This window comes from Astyanax mexicanus, chromosome 17 (assembly GCF_023375975.1).
Source record: "Astyanax mexicanus isolate ESR-SI-001 chromosome 17, AstMex3_surface, whole genome shotgun sequence".
In the NCBI taxonomy this organism is placed as follows: Eukaryota; Metazoa; Chordata; class Actinopteri; order Characiformes; family Acestrorhamphidae; genus Astyanax; species Astyanax mexicanus.
The window spans coordinates 32,326,964-32,348,138 of record NC_064424.1 but is presented as its reverse complement, the minus strand read 5'-3'; the positions used below and the strand labels follow the sequence as shown (position 1 = coordinate 32,348,138).

The 21,175-nt window shown below is 37.0% G+C and overlaps 1 protein-coding gene across 2 annotated transcripts in view; it reads right to left on the bottom strand.

The window, feature by feature from the left end:
• Nucleotides 1–621: 621 nt before the first annotated feature.
• scarb2b (scavenger receptor class B, member 2b) overlaps nucleotides 622–21,175 on the bottom strand; it is an 80,775-nt gene continuing 60,221 nt past the window's right edge. Inside the window, exons 8-13 of one of the 2 annotated variants that reach the window (XM_049466161.1) lie at nucleotides 18,233–18,351; nucleotides 17,190–17,263; nucleotides 16,349–16,400; nucleotides 13,674–13,826; nucleotides 9,998–10,045; nucleotides 622–4,663 (exon numbers count right to left, since the gene is read on the bottom strand). In XM_049466161.1, the coding sequence (XP_049322118.1) occupies nucleotides 4,556–4,663; nucleotides 9,998–10,045; nucleotides 13,674–13,826; nucleotides 16,349–16,400; nucleotides 17,190–17,263; nucleotides 18,233–18,351 (554 nt within the window). In that variant the 3' untranslated portion in view covers nucleotides 622–4,555. The remainder of the gene's footprint in view (nucleotides 4,664–9,997; nucleotides 10,046–13,673; nucleotides 13,827–16,348; nucleotides 16,401–17,189; nucleotides 17,264–18,232; nucleotides 18,352–21,175) is intronic. The other variant, XM_022676324.2, reaches the window with a different exon arrangement.

The window sequence follows — 21,175 nt, the reverse complement described above, 5'->3', positions numbered from 1 at the left end:
TTTAAGAAAGCAGGACTACACTACCCATCATCCTGAAGTACTATTTAAACTACAACTACAGGTGGGTAATTAGCACAAAGCATTGTTTAATATGCTAGATAAAAAATGATGTGATTTTAAACAGGTATCCACAAAAAAGAGTCTTTGAGAAACAAAGATGGGCAGTAGTTCTCCAGTACTGTAACAAATGCATGAGAAAGATATAAGTATGGAATATATTTGCATATTTCTCCCTCTACAGTGCATAATATTATTATACAATTCAAGAAATCAGGAGGAATTTCAATGCATATAAGGAAAGGGCAGGAACTTTAGCTGAGCACCTGTGATCTCTGATTTCTGAGACATCACTGCATCAAGAACTGTCACTGGTACAATTACATGGGCAAGGGGATAACAATGCAGTCTTATAGTAACCAAAGGCAATGTTGACTTTTCTGGGCTCGCAGGCATCTGGGCTGAACCACCACACAGTGGGAACATGTATTATGGTCAGATAAAACAGTATTCCAGAGATTCTTAGAAGAAAGGACCATCAAAGTACAGTACATTTAAGAAACATTTAAAAAACTGTTTTATTTGGGGTTGTATGATTCGTAATAAAGACCAATCACAAGTTAGTTACAACAGATTTAATATTTTATTGGAAACAAAGAGGATGGCTTTTCATATATATACAAAATTCTGTATAGAAATTTGAGTCTACAAATTGAAATGCAAGGATTTTATATCCTATACAGATTAGACTATATTAAACTCGACTAAAATAAACGTGGATAACTTCTATTTGTGTAAATTGTACACAGACATCATGTCTTTCATACTTGTCTTCACACAGCATTATACAAGTATGGCACACAAGAACAGTGTTTGTACATCCGATATGGTCAAAACTACACAGCTTTAAAATCACATTACAAACAGGCTTATTGCTAAACTTTCAACTACACAAATCATCCTGTCTCCTAAATCAAGTGTACATCAAGCCCTGTTTCTGCAATCATAACACTTTATAACACTTAGCAAATAATACTCAATAACTTCTGTGATGTTCGGACCTCCTCTGGACCAAAGTCGTCTGTTTATTTTGTGAAATGTTCTGGTGTTGAAATGAATCAGACTCATGCCACTGGCCTGTACTGCAAAAAATACGACTTAGCAAGAGAAATCCTCATCATTAATCTAGTCTTAATATCAAACATTTCTTACTATGAGAAAGAAGAAGGATTATTTATCCAGTTTCTATACATTTTAGTTGCTTTAGATAATTCTATTTACTGAAAGTTTGTTTTTGCTTTTGTAGTAGCATTTATAGTACACAATTATGTAGTAGCATTATTTATTATAATATTAAAATAAATCATTAAATAAATAAATGTTTTGTTAACATGAATAAAATGATCTGATTATTTTTTAAGTAGGCACAATCATTTGAATATCTTATTTTGTTCGTAGAAATAAACAATTATCTATCATTGTTTTAAGCGCATGTAATTACATATTACATAACATTACGTAACATGTGGTCAAAACGATCAATATTATGCCAATATTTTATATTTTTTCTTGAAATAAACACTGATCTGGAAATGTCTGGGAATATACAAAATTATATGGATTGTAAAAAACCTCTGAACAAATCGAAATTTGCAAAAGTTTTGAAAATGTAAGTTTTTGTAAAATTTAATGGCAAAGCAAATTTCTCTGCACTATTTCTTATAATAAACACAATAATCTGAGAGTGGAACATAAAATTAGTAAATAAATCCTAGAATATTTTATGTTTAGACCAGAAGAGATGGTTTCTCTTGCTGAGAGGACATTTGTTGCAGTGTGATTATCCTCAGCTGTGGTTTGAATGTGATCTGGAACAGCAGATAAATGACAGTAAGGCTCATCATTTCACAGAAAGCAGAAATCTGACCTCGCCGAACCGGGCAGGTCGGGATTTCCTAACACAGCTTTAGCTTTAATCAGGACTAGGATAGACCTGGCTTTAGCCTGTGTTTGGAAAGCCCCCTATACAGCTTCATCACATGATTGGCACATGATCATATCAGCATGGGTTAATAAACTATAGCGATGGTCAACAGACTGACCACAGCAGACGGGACGGGTTCAGGTAACCTGGGACAAAAAATCCACTTTCACTCACAGATTGTGTACAAACTGAACCGAGCCCACCCTAAACGACGTTTTACACGTACATAACACTCCTTAATGTAACACTGAGCTTTATTTATCTAGTGCATTATGACAATATACATATACTGTTGCGTTTATCGGTTTAAGAGAAATAAAGGTATTTACTTCAGTCGCTGCAGGTTTAGTGAAAGCTGATAACACGCATAGAGAGTAACATAAACAGGAAAAAAAACGTTAGCGTAATTCATCCATTCAAAAAAAATAAACACCCCATCATTTTAATTCAGTAACAAACAAAAACCCCAAAGTTGTCTTATAATCGGTGTGTTGCGCCCATTTAAAAAAAAATCTGAAAAAAAGAAAAACAAACAAACAAACAAAAAAAAAACCACACCACAAAAACTTCCAAATCTGCAATTTCCAAATCTCACTCTGTGGTAAACACACACATTCCAAACACCATCGTATTTCACATTTTTTTTGCTTTGTCATTTTGTTTTTTTTAAACTATTTTAAAGTTAACTAATAAGTTTTTTTCAAGAAAATATTTTCTTGATTTTACTTTTTTTAAAAATTAAACAGTTAAACAATTTACAAATGAAATATGAAATAACAAGTTCTTTTTTTTAAATTTAGTTATTTTTTAAATTTGTTTTTATAAGAAATACATTATTTTTCAAAAAGTGCCAGGTACATATTTTGTTACCAAAATATATATATTTTTTTAATTTCAAGAAATCATATAATAATTTAGCTCAATTACCCAATTTAGCTCAATTGTCTGTCAGTGAAAAACCTTTTAGTATATAAAATGACTTAAAAATAAGTTTCATCATTTTATAATATTGTTGATTCTAGACATTTAGACTGGATTTAACATAATATATTTTGTGCAGTGTGGTAAATACATCCATGTAGTGCCCTCTAGTGGTAGACTGGATTAAGTGTTCCTTTTTATGTTTGCATTTAAGCAGCTTTGAATGCTCTACAACAAGATGTGAGTTTAGTTCACATAATGTCAATTCAGTGCACAGCAGTGTTAGCTTAGCTTGTAGCATAGCTTAGCATAGTTCACCTCCTTAATGAGCTCAATATTTAGAAGATCCAGAGACATTCAGGAGATGTTTGCAGAACTGAATGTGAACGATGTGTGTTTAACACAAAGTGAGCTAGTGGAGACTTTCTAAAGCGCTGATTGATATTTATCACCATAGATAAACACAGCTTAGACTCAGATTTCCTTATATGGGCGTCACACCGACTACAGACTTCAGTGGTCAGCAGTGCTGCAATCAAATCACAGATAACATATAACATATAATTGTGCACTTTATTTTTCCTTTTACTAACAAACCTGCCCACACCACGGGCAAGCGCGTGCGGCAGTTTGGCCAATAGTTCAATTTACACACACCGAGTGCAGGGTGTGCAAAAGTTTGTGCACCCCAGTTCCAATGATTCATTGGAATTGTGTTGATTCAATAAGTGAAAAATGTTCACATCAATTACAAAAAACAAACTGAAATATATATATTTGTTAATATTGGAGCCCAATTTAAATGTATTTTATTGAATTGATTCTATTATGAAAAAGAGTTTTTAAAGTGTGCCGCAACTTTTTAATATTTCCAACTGATTCAATATTTTTCAATATTGCAAATAAACAGAAGAGGATGCATTTTGATTCAACCTGAACAACTTTTTGAGAGTTGATTATAAGTTTGAGGCCAATATATTAACATTTCAATTCAGATGTGAAGTTAGCACCATGCTAAGTGATGTATACAGGTTCCAATGCAATGCTATGTTATAAACTCATTCCTCTGGAATGCTTTTGATTTTCTTTCTTAGTATATGTTTTTTTATTGGCATAGTTGCTTGGCATGAAATGGGTCCAAATTTATGTGCAAAAGGCACGTAAATTGTATGTCCTATGCAAAGGCACTGTAGTACTGGAAGCCCAATTTTAAAATGGAAAACCCAACCCCCCAACCCACCCCTCCCTGTTCACAACTGGGCTTTGTAGCTTCTTTTCGACCCCCTGAATCCTGATTGTGACCTGAAATGACCCGCCATGGCAGCCAGATATGCAAAATAGTTCAGTATAAATGACCACAACAAGGCAAAGAGGGCATGGATTCATTCACACGTTCACTCACTCATTCACTTACTCACTCACTCATTCGCTCGGTAACGGCTCCATTTGTAGTCCTGAGTTGAAGGCCAGTAAAATGTCACATCTCATTAACCAATCAGCTTCCTAAACTCTATTCCTTCCATTAGCTGAAACGGCCCTGCTGTAAAAACGGCTATTTCTGGATATCAACATTTGTGGGACCTTTGACATGCACACACATTCATAAACACACATTCAAGAACACACACACACCAATACTGAAGTGTGCCCTGTTCAGGATTTCTCAACTGGTGACAGGCCAACGTATGTTCCGTTCTTCTCGCCCGGGTCGTCGGCTTTAGCGCAGACCGGTGAGTAGGCTGTTTCTGACTTCGCCGTGGTCTGCGACAAACAGAGGAGCAAAAAGAAAAATTAATCAAACTGTCTTAAAGCAGGCTAATGCTAACACCCTCGCTAATGCTAAATCAGCTGCTAATATGAATAATAAGACATTAATTAAAAAAGGTAGTTTGAATTAAACATTAAGGGCCCACGTCCTGAGGCTCATTGCTATCTTACACCCTGCCAACAGTCTATTTTCACACCTTGCACCTGCGTCACTGAGCTTGTTAATAAATCTACACCGATGGGCGTGATGGTCTGGAAGTAGGTGTGTTCATATTGTGCCGTATTGCTATCTTGGCAACAGAATACACAGGTGAACCATGATGATTTTCACACCTTGCACCTGAATTACTGAGCTTGTTAATAAATCTACACCGATGGGCATGATGGTCTGGAACTAGGTGTGTTCATATTGTTTGTATTGTGGCGTATTGCTATTTTGGCAACAAAATACACAGGTGCACCATGTCTGATTTTCACACCTTGGACCTGCATCACTGTCTGGAAGTAGCTGTGTGTACTTTTCCTGTTGTTACGAGAGCAAAGACACACTGACACGCCCTAAATCAAGCTGCGCAACCAGATTTTGCAAAAATAGGGCCCAAAATGTTTAATTAAAAACTATTTTTAAATTTTGAAACTCCTACTCCTGCTTAATTTATTAGACATGTAAACAACATGTTGCTTATACATTCCAGTTAGCATTAGGCTGCATGCCTCAAAAGTCGTTGCAAGTGTGGAGGTGTTCAGTAATCTCTTACAGTCTTGCTTAAGTGCTTAAGTTTCTGACACTGTATTATTTACTATTAAGTATAAACATGAGGTATGCTAGCTAGCTTGTATTGCTATAAACAATAGCATCATCTTAAACCCATTTTAAAAATTAAGACCGTTTTATTCCACAGATAAAATGATAATTCAATAGCATAATATTGCAGTTACACCCTCGTGTTTACAAGAGCATTTAACGTTTAACATTTTGAGAATATTCAGACACTAGAATATAAAAATGTTTTTTTTTAAATGAATAACAAATAAAATAAAACCGAACTACACCAATTGGTGTAGTGTAATTATTGTGACTAGCGTAATTCCTATTGTTAAAAACATTTCCAAAAACAGATATCTAAAGAATTTGGGGTTTGCTACAACTGGTTTGATAATTATTTTCCTTTTTTTTTTATTCAATCAATATAATGTCCCACTTTGTCCCAGATTAGCATTGTTAACGCTACTAGATGATTCTGCAATACACAGTATTTATTTGTGCATCCCAACAACATGAAAACATGTCCCTAGAGAGAAGATAGATTAAAGGTAGATGTAATTTAATAAGCCCCAAACACATTTTAGTGCTAATAAACTGTATAATACTACTGCTTTTACTATTTTTGGAAATAATAATCAAGTCTGTTAGAGATTACTGAACATTTTCACGTGGTTTGAGGAGTTAGCACTATGCTAACTGGTGAATTTCTGTACTTGTTGGCTTCATTAGCTTCATCACATCAGTGTTAAACTAAAAGAGTAGACTGTAAAAACAGGTCTTGGGTGACTGATTACAACTGATTTCTGGTAAGAGGAAAAAACTGCTAGAATTTTATTTTAAGGAAAAATTTATGTCTTTTTTAATCACTCTAAGGGAATGCAGTTGTGCTAAGGGTCGCTAATGGAAGAATAGCAGGGAGTTGATCAGGTTAAAAAAGGGACAGGGTGATATAATCAGCTTACAAGGTCACAGTGGACCTGATTCAGGGCTTTAGTCTGATGGTGGAAAATCAGCTGATGTGACGTGTGGTGTGTGTAAACTTTGAGCATTCAGGTGAGGAGCATAATACGCTTTAGATTAATACTCCCAAAGCCAGCTGTGGATTTTTTGTGGAAATTTAACTGCTTTTTATAACTGCCCAGCTAAAACCCAGCTGGTTTCGGATGGTCAAAGCTGGTCTTTAAAGGGGACATGAAACATTTCAGTTTGTACAAGTTTTCTAAGGGATTATATATAATGGAATTTATTTGGGGGGGATTTTTTTATATAAAATGTTTACACACTAAATTATAATATATTTATTTTTGTTACGTTTGAGCTAGGGCGCCGCCATGTTGCCCGTGCAGCGCTGGTGACGTCACGAGGTTGGTTGGTTTAAGATCCCAGGCATATAGCTAGAGGAAAAGCGCTTATTGTTTGTCGAGATTATGGATGAAGATGAAGCTGAACTAGGCTAACATGGAGCATACTCAGAGATCTTTCCTGTATAAACCTGAGCAGGACTTTTCAGATGCTTTTCTGAGAGCGAGGGGTTTTGGGAGTGTTTATTCTCTCTCTACGTGGAGCCGTGCAGAAACCCTGCAGCGCGTCCACAGCAGGTACTACCATCCAGTTAACCAGCTAGTTTATATACATTTAGCTATTTAACATGTAAAGTCCAGAGTCTATTAAGACTGAATGAAACGAACATGATTTAAGTGGATATTGAAACACCAAGGCACTGTTTGGTTGATAAACCGTTCAGTTTAGAAGTTAGAAAGCTTACTGGGTACTTAGCTTCATCTAGTTAGTGTTAGCTAGCGTTGGCTAGCTATAATAAGATAGCTAGCTAAGTAGCTAACGCTAGCTATGTTCTCTTTAAATTGTCATTTTATCTAGATTTTCGGTAACGGTACCTCTCGCTGCTCTGCTGGGTGAGCGCGGTGTTCTCGTTCCGTGCGGCTCGTACAGCTGCTGCTCTCATAGTAACGTTACCCATTCGACGGTCTGTACATCTCAGCTGATCAGAGGAAAAATAAAAAACGGAGGAAAAAAGCCTCGGACTGCAGCTTATTTATCCGGCGCTAATGCTCCTGACTCAAACCCCTCTCCTTCACATAGTCCTGGTCTAGAAAGTGCTCGCCACTAACCCCTAGCATTGCGGCTAACCGGAGGATTCTCACGCTTCAGCGCTGCGAGCTCCCGCTGAAGGTATGAAAGTGAAAGTGAATATTTCTCATTCCTCACCCTATTAAATTTCACTACTCCCAGTATTACTACACACAGGGGCAATACAAAAGTGCTCCCCCGCTCTGCATTGAGTTTTGGTTTGGATTTTATGATCTATTGAGGATCTAAATTACGGTATTCTCATAGATTATAGTAGTGAGGCGTTCGAGAACCAACCTCGTGACGTCACGTTCAGCGCTGGGACAAGATGGCGCTGCCCTTACTTAAACAAATGACATTTAGATTGCTTATTATTTTAATTCCGCTTCACTGACAACTGTTAAACTTCTAAAATTAGTTAGAGTGAAAATACATCTTGTGAATTATACTAAATACTTGAAGTGTTTCATGTCCCCTTTAATGGTCAAGGTAGTTGAAAAGCTGGTCATCCAAACAAAACTCTATACTGGTAATTAAGCTGTTTTACCAGCTCTGGATCGGAATAGTGTATGTTCATTGTAGTCGTACAGCCTGGTCATGCAGGTTGACCAGTTGGCTCTTGCTGGTCATTTTGTGCTAAAACATGGTTATGCAGGTCATGCTGTTTAATCAACTTGGTTTTGTTGGTCATGCTGGTTGACTAGTTTGATGATGCTGGCTGTACTGGTCCACCAGCTGGGTCTTGATGGTCATGCTAGTTAACAAGCTTGGTTTTGTTGGTCATGCTGGTCAGTAGTTTACTCTTGTTGGTCTTGTTGGTCGACAAGCTTGGTCTTGTTGGTCATGCTGGTCATTAGTTTACTCTTGTTGGTCTTGTTGGTCGACAAGCTTGGTTTTGTTGGTCATGCTGGTTGACTAGCTTGTTGATGCTGGTTGTACTGGTCCACCAGATTGATCTTGATGGTCATGCTGGTCAAAAAGCTTGGTCTTGTTGGTCATGCTGGTCATTAGTTTACTCTTGTTGGTCTTGTTGGTCGACGAGCTTGGTTTTGTTGGTCATGCTGGTCATTAGTTTACTCTTGCTGGTCTTGATGGTCGACAAGCTTGGTTTTGTTGATCATGCTGGTCATTAGTTTACTCTTGCTGATCTTGTTGGTCATGCTGGTCATTAGTTTACTTGTGCTGGTCTTGTTGGTCAACAAGCTTGGTTTTGTTGATCATGCTGGTCATTAGTTTACTCTTGTTGGTCTTGTTGGTCAAAAAGCTTGGTTTTGTTGGTCATGCTGGTCATTAGTTTACTCTTGTTGGACTTGTTGGTCGACAAGCTTGGTTTTGTTGGTCATGCTGGTCACTAGTTTACTCTTGCTGGTCTTGTTGGTCGACAAGCTTGGTCTTGTTGGTCATGCTAGTCATTAGTTTACTCTTGTTGGTCTTGTTGGTCAAAAAGCTTGGTCTTGTCGGTCATGCTGGTCATTAGTTTACACTTGCTGGTCATGCTAGTTAACAAGCTTGGTCTTGTTGGTCATGCTGGTCATCAGTTTACACTTGCTGGTCTTGTTGGTCGACAAGCCTGGTTTTGTTGGTCATGCTGGTCTTCCAGCTTGGTCATGCCAGTTGACAAGATTGCTCTAGCTATTCATTCTGGTCAAACAGCTTGATGATGCAGGTCATGCTGGTCAACCAATTTGGGTATGCAGGTCAACCAATTTGGGGATGCAGGTCATGCTGGTCGACCAGTTTTTTTATGCTGGTTGTGCCTGGTCTTGATGGCCATGTTGTTCATCCAGCTTGGATACTTTGGTCATGCTGGTCATGTAGTTTACTCTTGATTGTCATGGTGGTTGACTAGTCTGATCACTGTGGTAGTACTGGTGCACCAGCTTAGTTTTGCTGGTCATGGTCATCTACCAGTTTGCGTTTAGTGGTCATGTTAGTCAAACAAGCAGTTCATGTTGTTTGACCAGGTTTGTGATGTTGGTCATGCTGGTCAACCAGCATGATCAAGCCTGGTCATGTCAGACCTAGATATGATATAGATAAATTCACGAAACCGGTAGACCAACTTGACCAAATTTACCAAACCAAAACCATCAGTTTTCCAACCAGCCTGGTACATTTGCTAACCAACCAGTTTCATCACCTTCTTAACCAGCTTATAGCATGTTTTTACCAGGATGACCAGCTTTGCAACCACTTCAACTACAGATCAAATGCTGGTCTTAAAAAGGCTACACACCAAACATATGTTGATGTACCAACTTTTCTGGTAAACTAAATAAGCCAGACTATTTTGGTCATTTAAGCCATTTAAGCATTTAACACACCACAGCATCCGCTTAACATCAAAATTTTCCACCACTAAACTGAAGCCCTTCAGTCTTAATGACACTAAAACCGGCAGAGGATTTAGGGAAGAGATTAAAGTGTGAGAAAGTGTTGTAGTAACAGAAAGAGTGAGCATGGTTAACACTTACAGGCCCAGAATAGTATGCTTCCACAAAATCAAAGCGCTTAACTTCCCTCTGAACAAATGAAGTCACATGAAGAAATGTGGGTTAATATGCAAAGCAGTTCATTCACACAATGGTTAACTATAATATCCGGGGCAGGCAGTTCCAGTTCTGCAGTTTTCACAGTGAGGTTCCTCATTGTTGCATAAGTTAATGATAAGTGGTGTCAAATATTGATATTTGTATTGAAACATAGGCGCTCTACACACCGTAAGACTCATCGCCAAATTTTACATACTCAAGTTACTGCTACATTACTCCACATGGTGGCGCTAACTAAATGATTGGGTAGACCTGCGATGAAGAATACTAGTTGTTGAACACCAATAAACCCATAATTCCTGGTATTTGCTTATTTAAGATATTTTATCCTCTTCAGTAACACAGATGCAGGAAAGTATCATAGATAATTGTCTTGTGATATATCGAGTATCACTGCGATAATATTATTATAATAAATCTGATGCCCTGTAATTGCCAGCCCTAATGCACCTAGCATGAAACTCTTGCTGTATAACCTTAGAAAAAGAGATCATGTCTAGTGCATATGGGTCAAACTCAAGGCCCATGAGCCAAATGTGGCCATCCACGTCCTTTTATGTGGCCTGTGACAGCTTGAAAGGTCTTAGTATCTAAATGACACTTTGCTTTGACCAAAAACTACATTTCCCACAATTCATGTTTATTGTGTTACCCGCAGTTACAGCTTACTGCCACTAAACGACAGTGTAGTCATTGATGCCGAAACTCTGTCAACATCTGTCACACGTTCTTAGCAGCTCACAATTTTTGATTTTATACTAATTAAGCCTCTTTTCAGTATGTCAAACATTTTGATCACAGTTAATATTATAACTAGTGTTTGATGTAAATTTTTGTTTGTAGTTTGATCCTTGATTGATGAAGTTTGTGGATTTCATAACATGACAAATCAAAAGGATTTATGTTATAAAAGAGCAACAAGTAAACATAAAAGAAGTAGATATATGAATTTTATATTACATTTGGTTACGTTTTGTTACATTTATAAGTTACATCTGGTCCTCTGAGGTCAGCCATTATGCCGATGTGGCCCTCGGTGAAAATGAGCCTCAGTATGGGTATGATTTTACCTTCAACAGGGCTGGCTGTGGTCAATCAGCTTAACTAAGTGAGTAATGATTTATTTATTCACACAGTTAAGTCATATATTTGATAGATTATTTAAATGAAATAATTTTAATTGTTTGATTAGGTTTTCTTTACCTAACACTGTTAAAAATCACTGTGAGAAATCTGCAATAATAGAGAAAATCAGAAAGAGGGGTAAACATTAATTCACAGCACTGTATGTGCTGATGCTGCTGATCAGGGGGTGTATAATGAGTTTATAAGTTTTGTTAGTCCTCCTTTTATGATGTTTAGCTATGAGGAATCACAGCAGTGTTTTCAGTTAAACTCATCAGAAAAGGGCTCCGTGCTCTAAAAATGAATTTAAATGTTTATTCCTGCATTTTTTTTACTTTAAAACTGGTCTATTAGACCTGTAATGTAACATGAGGAGGATTACAGCTCAGAAACTCTGTCCAGGCTAGATTCTGCTGAACTGGAGCTGCCCACTCAGGTATGCTAGCATTAGTAAATCATTAGCAGAGTGCTAAGAATGTGTTTGTGTTAGTAACTAGGGTCAGGATGATCGCATTTACACACACACACACACACACACACACACACACATATATAGACATTGTTAATGTTGGAATTATGCTGGAGAAGGAATGATTAAGTTATAACACACACTAACACATAGATATCATGCAAACAAACAAACAAAGGCCACAGCAACAGCACTGTGAAGATAAGGTGACTCTTGCTAGCTGTGCTAACTGTGTGAACATTGGATGTATGTTCTGTTTCTATGTGCTTTACTATAAACTTTTCTTCGGTGTGTGTAGGTAATACTTTCTGTTTTTTTCTGATGTGACAAGTGTTGCCGTATTTTTCCGCACTATATAAGGCACATTTTATGCGACACTAGTAACTAATAACTATAGTAGCAGGAACATGGGTTCCTTCTAAATTCAGCAGCTCTGGTAACTGGGTGGCAAAACCTGTAAAGCTAAGCTAAGTTAAGTAAACAAAAAAAAACTGTAATTCTTAAACAACAACAACAATCAGTCAAACGAGCGCTGGATTTAAATCCACACAGAATTCTCTCCTAAAAACTGTTTATTTGGGTGAGTAAAGCCCTTTCGTTTATTTACAGTATGCTTAGATTTCCACTAAAGCTGGAGCATTAGCATTAGCGGCTAACCGCTAGCTCTTAGCAGCTAATGCCACCTGACAGCGCTACACTGAGGAACCCTGAGGAGTGTTCTGGTAAGGAAGGACACTATCAGCTAGCGGTTCATCTCACGTAGCTTGTTTTAACACGGTAAACGTGCAGGCTACAGTCCGATATATTCGCCTCTGAAGAGCAAAAGAGCTAGCGCTTTGATTAGCAGGTAATGCTAATACTTCTCTAGCAGTACTAGCCAGGGTTAGCTGCAGGCTATAGCAAAAGAGCTAGTGCTTTGCGTGGTTAGCAGCTAATGGTAATACTGCTGAAGAACTAAACTGAAACTCCTGTATAACGCTGTACTTTAGCAGAGTGGCTTTACTGCACCTCACAACCTGACTGGTAGAATACATACATAAGGTGCACCTTATTTAAAGGCGCACGGCCGATTTTTGGGGAAAATTAAAGAATTTTAAGTGTGCCTTATAGTGCGAAAAATACAGTAGCTAGTTTAATGTTTAATGCAGGCTATCATAGCAGGTTCTTAAAAGTTGAAAATTAGCCATTAGCAATAGGCTAAAAGCTGAATTGTACTTTTAGCATCGAGGGCTAAATAGCAAAATAGAGAAGCAAGGCAATGGTATCCTTTATTTGAATTTAAACTGTCCCACTCTAAAAGTCATGTATAATCATCCTAAACTGTTTCCTTAGGGGATGGTTTGGGAATGCTCACACTTGTTGTGAAGTGTTATCTCTGGTTAGAATTCAGACAAGCAAGCTTGGGACGTGGCAAAAGTCATGGGACAAGAATTAATATTGTGTCTTATGACTTTTGCTACGTTCCAAGCTTGCCTGTTTGTTCACGCTGACCCTGAATTCAAACTTGAGACCACAATTCTTGATCATTACCACCCACTGCTCTGCTCACAGTGAGTGGTAATGCCTTCTATGATCTTTTGTACATATAGTATACTTGCTAGCACCAACATTTTAGCATGTATGCTAACACCATTCCTGTTATAACCGAACACAGTTCTCTCTCTGTAACTGGAGGAAGGAACACAATTCACGTACAGCTACTCTTCAGAAGATCTGAACAGAACAGAACAGTGCAGCTGCCCACAAACAGCCTGAAGCATTGTGGGAATTGATTGTGCTGCAACTTTGAAGTCACAAGGCAGGATTGCAGGGTTGCGTGAAAGTGCCTGATGCTGAAATGTCACATTCCTTCGTGGTTAATCGGAACAGTGGATGCTCAGACAGTGCGAAACTGAAAATAATGCTGATCTGCAAGGGAAGCTCTGTCCGTCCTACTGTTTAGCTCACTCGCTCTCTCTCACGCATTCACACTCACGTTCTCTCTCGCTCGCTCTCACGCATTACCTTCTTCTGGCGGGAGCGGATGTAGAGGAGGATGCTGATGAGCAAGAGAATGACTCCAAGAGTGACAAGGATGAAGGGGAAGTTGGCGGCGATGAAGGTGATGGTCAGCAGCTTGTGCAGCCTCGCTGCTGAAGCGTCGTCAATCACAACAGACTGCAAAGATAAATTTTATTAATAAATAAAATGTAAAAATTGCTTAAAATATGACTAAAAACTTTTTTTTAGAGAAATTACAATTGTCATACATTTATTCTGTGTATCGACCCTTAGTTAGTTAAGCGTTTTTGCCTTTGCTCTCTGCTAATTTGACCCACACCTGTTTTGACTACTCCTTTCCCATGTCTTTTTTGTCCTTGTAATAAAGCATCTTACATTTATCTGCATATGTCTGCTCTCTGCCTAGTCTTGACACAAAAAAAAAGTTTTGACACACCTGATAATTTTCATGATTTTCCTTTATAAACCACAGGTTGTTCAGATCAGCAACTTCAGTTAAATATATCATACAGCAGAAGAACAGTGATATTTGAGAAGTGAACTGAAGTTTAGAGGATTTACAGAAAGTGTGCAATAAATATTTGAAATATTCTAAACTAAATTAGGCAGGTGCATTCATTTGAGCACCCTAACAGAAAAATGACATCAATATTTAGCAGATTCTCCTTTCGCAGAAAATAAATATCAGCCTCTAAACTCTTCCTACAGCTTCCAATATGAGTCTGGCTTCTGGCTTAAGGTATTTCGGACCTTTTCGTCTTTACAAAACATCTCCAGTTCAGTCAGGATTGATGGTTTCTGAGCATGAACAGCTGCTTTAAATCACACCACAGATTTTCAATAATATTCAGGTCTGGGGACTGAGATGATCATTCCAGAATGTTGTACTTGTTCCTCTGCATGAATGCTTTAGTAGATTTTGAGCAGTGTTTAGTGTTTAGGGTCGTTGTCTTGTTGAAGTATCCAGCCCCGGTGCTTTAACTTCAACTTTCTCACTGATTCTTAAACATTGTTCTGAAGAATCTGCTGATATTGACTGGAATCCATGAGACCCTCAACTTTAACAAGATTCCCCAGTACCTGCACTGATCACACAGCCCAACAGAATGATGATGAACCACCACCAGATTTTACTATGGGTAGAAAGTGTTTTGGAATGTTGTGTTCTTTTTCCACCATGCATACCAGCCCTGATATATTTAACGGAAATTGCAGAGCCGAACAACCAATAATTTATAAGGTAGATCATGACAATTATCAGGGGTGTCCATTTTTTTTATACCACTGTAAGATATATGATAAAATATGATATGGTATTTAATAGGGGTGTCATGTCATGGTCTCGAGCCTTGAAGTCAAAAAGAGGATTGGTGATCCCTCCCTCTAAGCTACACAAGCGCACGTGCTACGCAAATGGTGCAGCACACTGTAGCCGACACCATGGACATTGTGACTGCTCAAAGAGCAGCCCTTTCCCCAGAGAATGTGGACATTCTCATCTTCTTAAAGAAAAAAAAAATATATATAAAAATAACAGGAGCATCTTTCTCTCAGATAAAGTTAATAATATATCTTTGTTAAAGAAAAAAACTTGTCATTCTCAGGGACCAAGTCTTATTATTCATGTTTAACTGTTATAGTAGGATAGAGTTCAGTTTGTTAAGGCTCTAATTGTTCTATTATTTTGTACATGACTGTTCCTGTATTTTTTTTATTATTTATTTTATGCTGCACAATTGCTGTTTTATTAGTGCACACTGCTGCTACCAAAAAAAAAGCCACTAGATGGGATTACATATATATCTTAATTAAATTATTTAAATTTGACCATTAGTGCCTAATGTGGTGTATTACAGATCACTTGTATCACTTTGCATCACTTATATCAAGCCCACCTTTTGAAATAAGATATTGTTAATTTGATGAATCAAACCAATGACTGAGCATAGACTAATCTAAAACTGGCATAGGCCTCTCTGCTGTAAAAAAAAAAGAAAAGAAAATCAAGAATCGAATCGAATCGTGACCCTAAAATCCGAAATAAAATCGAATCGAGGATTTAGAGAATCGTGACGCCCCTAGTATTTAAATAGTAAAAGGTTAAATGTGTATCTAGGTAAGTAAGTATTTCACTGACTCTGCAAATAATAAAATGAAGACGTGATGAACTGCACATGATGATGATGTCTGAGATGGTGAAATAAATGTGTTACGCTGCTCCTTTCATTATGATATTTCTAAGCCATCATTTACGCAAGAGTGTCATCTCTCTGTTGAGTGTCATCTCTCTGGAAACCAAAACATTTCCACACACAGCACCCATGTATGATCATTTTTTTTTTATAAATCACATTCAAGAGCTAACCTGCATAGCAGCTACATATTACAATGTGTTAAATGGTATTGAATATATCTATATTGACGATATATTGCCCGAGATAGTCAGACATTTATGTCCACTCATTACAGGCATGAATGTCATGATAATATTGGGCTTTGGATGATTTTTTTTACCTAAGTGCTCCAAAATATATCACAATAGACTACATGAGAATGTTATCTAAGCTGATTGGTTAGAGCAGAGAGGTAAATACAGGAAGAAGGTCTGAAGTGCTATAAATAAATATATATATATTTTTTTTCTTTCTTAATTGAGAAAAAAATCTCATTTTTCTTACCTCATTTAGGAACATAACAGGGAATACAGTGCCATTCAAGTTTCTGGTCATGCTGTGGATGAGGTATAGAGAGAGAGAAAGATACTGTTTACAAAATAGACAAATGTTTATAGATTTTATATTGTTTCTATCGAATGAATGAAACTTTTATAATGTGTATTAAATAAAACTTTAATATGTTTTTAATTACAGTAGTATATTACTGACATGAACTTTTTTTGCCATATCTTCAAGAATATGGTTATCATAAATATACCCTGAAATATTGTGATATTATTTTAGGGCCGTATAGCTCACCTCTAGTTTAGACAGTCAATAAACAAATTAAATCAGATTTTTTGCAAATGTTTGTTTGTGCAAACTGAGGTTTCAAACAGGTAAGAAAGGTGCACCTATACATTCCACACTAGGGGTGGGAATCACAGAGTATCTATGATATGATACTGTCCACATACTTTGCACACAATAATAACGATAGTATAATAATACTGTGATGCTCAAGACATCGCTAGACAGTTCTCCATTATACTTCATAGCATCTATGTTACTGAAGAGGATAAAATACTCCTAAATAAGCAAAAAACTGACAAAAAATGAATACCTTTTGGAAAGTTGACAAGTTAAGAAACTGGTGATTTGTCAGCTTTGATTAAAATAATTTTTCTTTCATTATACTTTTGTGTTTTGCATATTTATGATATATAAAATATTCTATTCCCATTCTAATGTCTAAAACTTGGAGCGTGGAACCCTGATAGTGATGAATACACACATTAACACACTGTGACAAAATGTTGATTTTATCGATTTAAAAAAATATTGTGAAAGGAGGTGCACTCACGGAAATCCAGATACTCTGTCCAGAAGGATGTTTATCTGGGCTCGCTTGGCGGCACGAACCGGGACACCAGTAGTCTGCAACACACACACAAACACACACACCTTAACTGTCAGTTTAAGATCTGGAAAGAACTCCAAAACCTCAATAAAAAGCACCTACACGTAATATCGTGTGATGTTTTCCTTCATTAAAAAAGAATTAAAGGAAAAAAAAGATCATCTGGGGTAAACTGACCCAGAGAGTGTGTAGAGCTACATCAACACAGTACAGTGTTTGAAAAACGAACAATGATGTGAAAGTAAATATTTCTAAAAGCCTGTTTTCCTCCACAGAGAGCAGCTCTTATCCCTCTATTCCTGCAGTACTGAACAGTCACCGCTAGAGGGGGTAAGAAGGTTTATAACTCAGACTCAGAGAGTTATGTTAAGGCCCTGGAGAACAACCTGTTTGAATAAGTACACTCTTAAAAAATGTTTTTTATCTGGTCAGCCAGTTCTTTAAGTGATTTTAATTTTCCTAATAAAGATATGTAAGCATAAAGAACCATAGGAACATCATGAAACCAAAGTAGTCTTTGTATGTTTGATGCTAATAATCAAATAATTAAAAAAGTCATTTCTAGTTTGCTAAGCCGAGGATCTATCATCTGCTACAAGATCTCACCACAAACCACATTTTGAAAGACTGATGATAAATGGGAAATTCCAAATCAAAATATTGCCATTTAGAGCATTTATTTGCAGAAAATGAGAAACGGATGAAATGAGCTTTCAGACCGTAAAAAATGCAAAGAAAACAAGTTCATATTCATAAAGTTTTAGGAGCTCATAAATCAATATTTGGTCGAACAGAAAAAAAAACCAAAACAAAAAAACAAAAAAAACAATGAACAGTATTTTAGCCAGTTGTGCAATCCCAGACCAGCACTTCAATAACTCTTCAATAATTGCTTTGTTATGCTATTTTATTGTCAATATGTCAGGGGCATTTAATGATCTTTAAAATGACAGAAATATGTGGGATGTTTCTGAAAAGCTGCTTACAGGGTTCAGATCCAAGTAGGTCTGGTGGTGCTCGTGAACTGGTGACAGACCGTCTATGGCGTCCGCATACTTCTTATCACCCAGGTAGAAATGAGGGAATGAGACGATAACAGGAGCACCTGGAAGACAAAGGAGAGGTTATCTGTGAGGACAGTTTTTTTATATATTATTATTTAATATGTATATACTGTATTATAAAGAAGATTAGGACATAGCCTAACATTAATCCTGACATTAATATTTAAAGTATCTTAGTTCATGGTCAGTGCGTTTGATTACTGAGTCAAATGGAGGTTGAGGAACATTTTAATGTGCAGCATCCATATACAAATCAGAGAGAATTGTTGTATTTCACAAAGAACAAGAAAAAGTGGATTTTAGTGGAATGAGACCTTTAAATGGTAGCCTAGGTTTTTCCACAGTAACTTATGCTTTTGCTGTAATATATAAATAAAGTTAAAATGAATGCACACTTTATGCAATACATCCCCCTTAAATCAACATCACTGACACTCAGAACACATTCCACCAGAAATATCTGAAGCCTCCATTTTTTGGTACATCATCTCCCCTGTGATCCCCCAGCAAGACAGCGATCTTTGCAAAGATGGAGGTCTGGTTAAATCCCATGACCCTGAATGACCATTTCTGGCCAAATTCCCTAAGGTCCATTCCCATTGCTTTTAAATGTGACAATTCATTATGTACGGTCTTTTAAGAACCCACACTAAATCTGAGATGGCTGATATTACTGTGTGTGTATTATCTGCACAGTGCTCATGAATGATGTGAATGATATAAAGGGATTTATTAGGATGCGATAAAGGGCTTTTTAAGGATTCAAGCTCATATAACTAATACTGGGTCCAAAAGGATAGAAGGAAGATCAGTTTGGTAATTTTATACAGATTTTATACAAAGTTCACATTGAATCCAGTAAGGCAGGAGTACTACACCACCAGCACATCAGGAGGAGCAGATTAATGCACATTTACAGTCAAATTGTTCAAAATGAACTGGGAGATAGTTAATCACTGCGTGATCACAGTAATCAATTTATGCTTTAACATCGCAAAGTGGTCATGAGGCCTGCTTTAATAAATAATAACCTGAGTCTATCGTATTTTTGCAATATCTAGCTATGGTAGTTGGCAGATACAAATTTGGTAACACTCGCCATAAATCCAGTATTCATAATGAATTATGAATGCATTTATAATTATACCTTATAGTGATTGAACTGCACTTAGCAGAGTATTACACATGTTGTAAAGTAACATATGACTTTGCAAAGACTGTTATTAGTGTAGAAATGTCTTTATTTTAAAACATTTCTAACTGTTGTCTGTCTCAATGCGTCGCAGTGCTGTTAGCCAATCAGAGGCGATATATTTGCATGTATGAAAATCCTATTGTTTCTCCCACCTACACTCCTCCACCGGAATAAAGCAGTGTTGTACTGGATCACCACATTTTAAAATGAATTAAACAATAATGGAATGAGAACTTTAAATAAAATGCAAATAAAATTATACTACTGATTTTAAATTATGTTAACCTATCAGCCTTTTCACTTTAGTTAGCAAAAAGTATTAAGGTCATGTCCATATATTGTACTATAATGTATTATAATTCCATAATGCCATATTATGCGATATTTAAATACCAATTAACTACTTTGTCTACAAAAATGCTAAGTTATTAGAATTAAAATATAACATTAACATAAAATACAATAAAATACAACCACTCCACCATATCGGCTCAAACAACTTAATAGGCTCTCCTCACTAACACAAGTAAACACCATGGATAATGGATAATACTTATGTCACCAAAAAATAATTACTGAGGTCATGTCTTATATATTGTACAATAATTTAACAATGTCTTCTAAGTCACTAAAGAATGAATTAAATTTCAGTTCAGTTCAGACTTAAAATACATGCATGAAAGCTTCGTCTGAGCTTCTCCCTCTGTTTCAGCAGAGGTAACTGCCGGTCAACGACCTTACCAAAAGGGAAGTGAGTACTAATCTGACACATACCCACACACACGTGCCTCACAGCACTCTGAGTGACAGTGTATCACACCATTACACTCTATACTATATCTATCTGTGTTAAATGTAAGACCTGTGCAGGAACTCTGGCCCAGTTATTCTGAGTGTATAACACGGACCTCTCCCCACATTCTGTAACTGCTAGTTTAGGCTGTTTACACCAAATACAGGGGCCACTGGTGAGCCTATGTATGATACAGACAATCCAGCATGGTATGACAATAAATAAAAAGCTATTGTGATGATTTGGAACAAAAAGAATTAGACCCAAATTTAAAAAGTGTCTGAATGACTGTGGCATTACTCACTTTAACTTCCCATAAACTGTGAACTTTAAGAACTTTATGCACTCATTCACTTTACCAGCCTTAAGCTATATACCATATTTTCACTACTGTTTATACGGGTTCTGTTTATACTTGTACTGTCATTCCATCTTAATCACCCCCCCATCACTATTGCACTATTGACTTCTGTCTACGTATGTCTATTTGTGTCCTTGTTGTACTGTACAGGTGTCTCCCATTCTTTTATATTATATATCTTATTTTCAGAGGTGGAAATTAATGAATTACATTTACTCACATTACTGTAATTGAGTAGATTTTATGAGTAATTTGTAATTTTTAGGGCGGCATGGTGGCGCAGTGGGTAGCACTTCCGCCTCACAGCAAGACGGCCTGGGTTCGATTCCCGGCTGGGGCGACCCGGGTCTTTCTGTGTGGAGTTTGCACGTTCTCCCCGTGTCTGTGTGGGTTTCCTCCGGGTGCTCCGGTTTCCTCCCACAGTCCAAAGACGGCACGTTAGGCTGATTGGATGTCGGATACAAATTGCCCCATAGGTGTGAGTGTGTGAGTGCATGTGTCTGTGTGTCTGTCTGC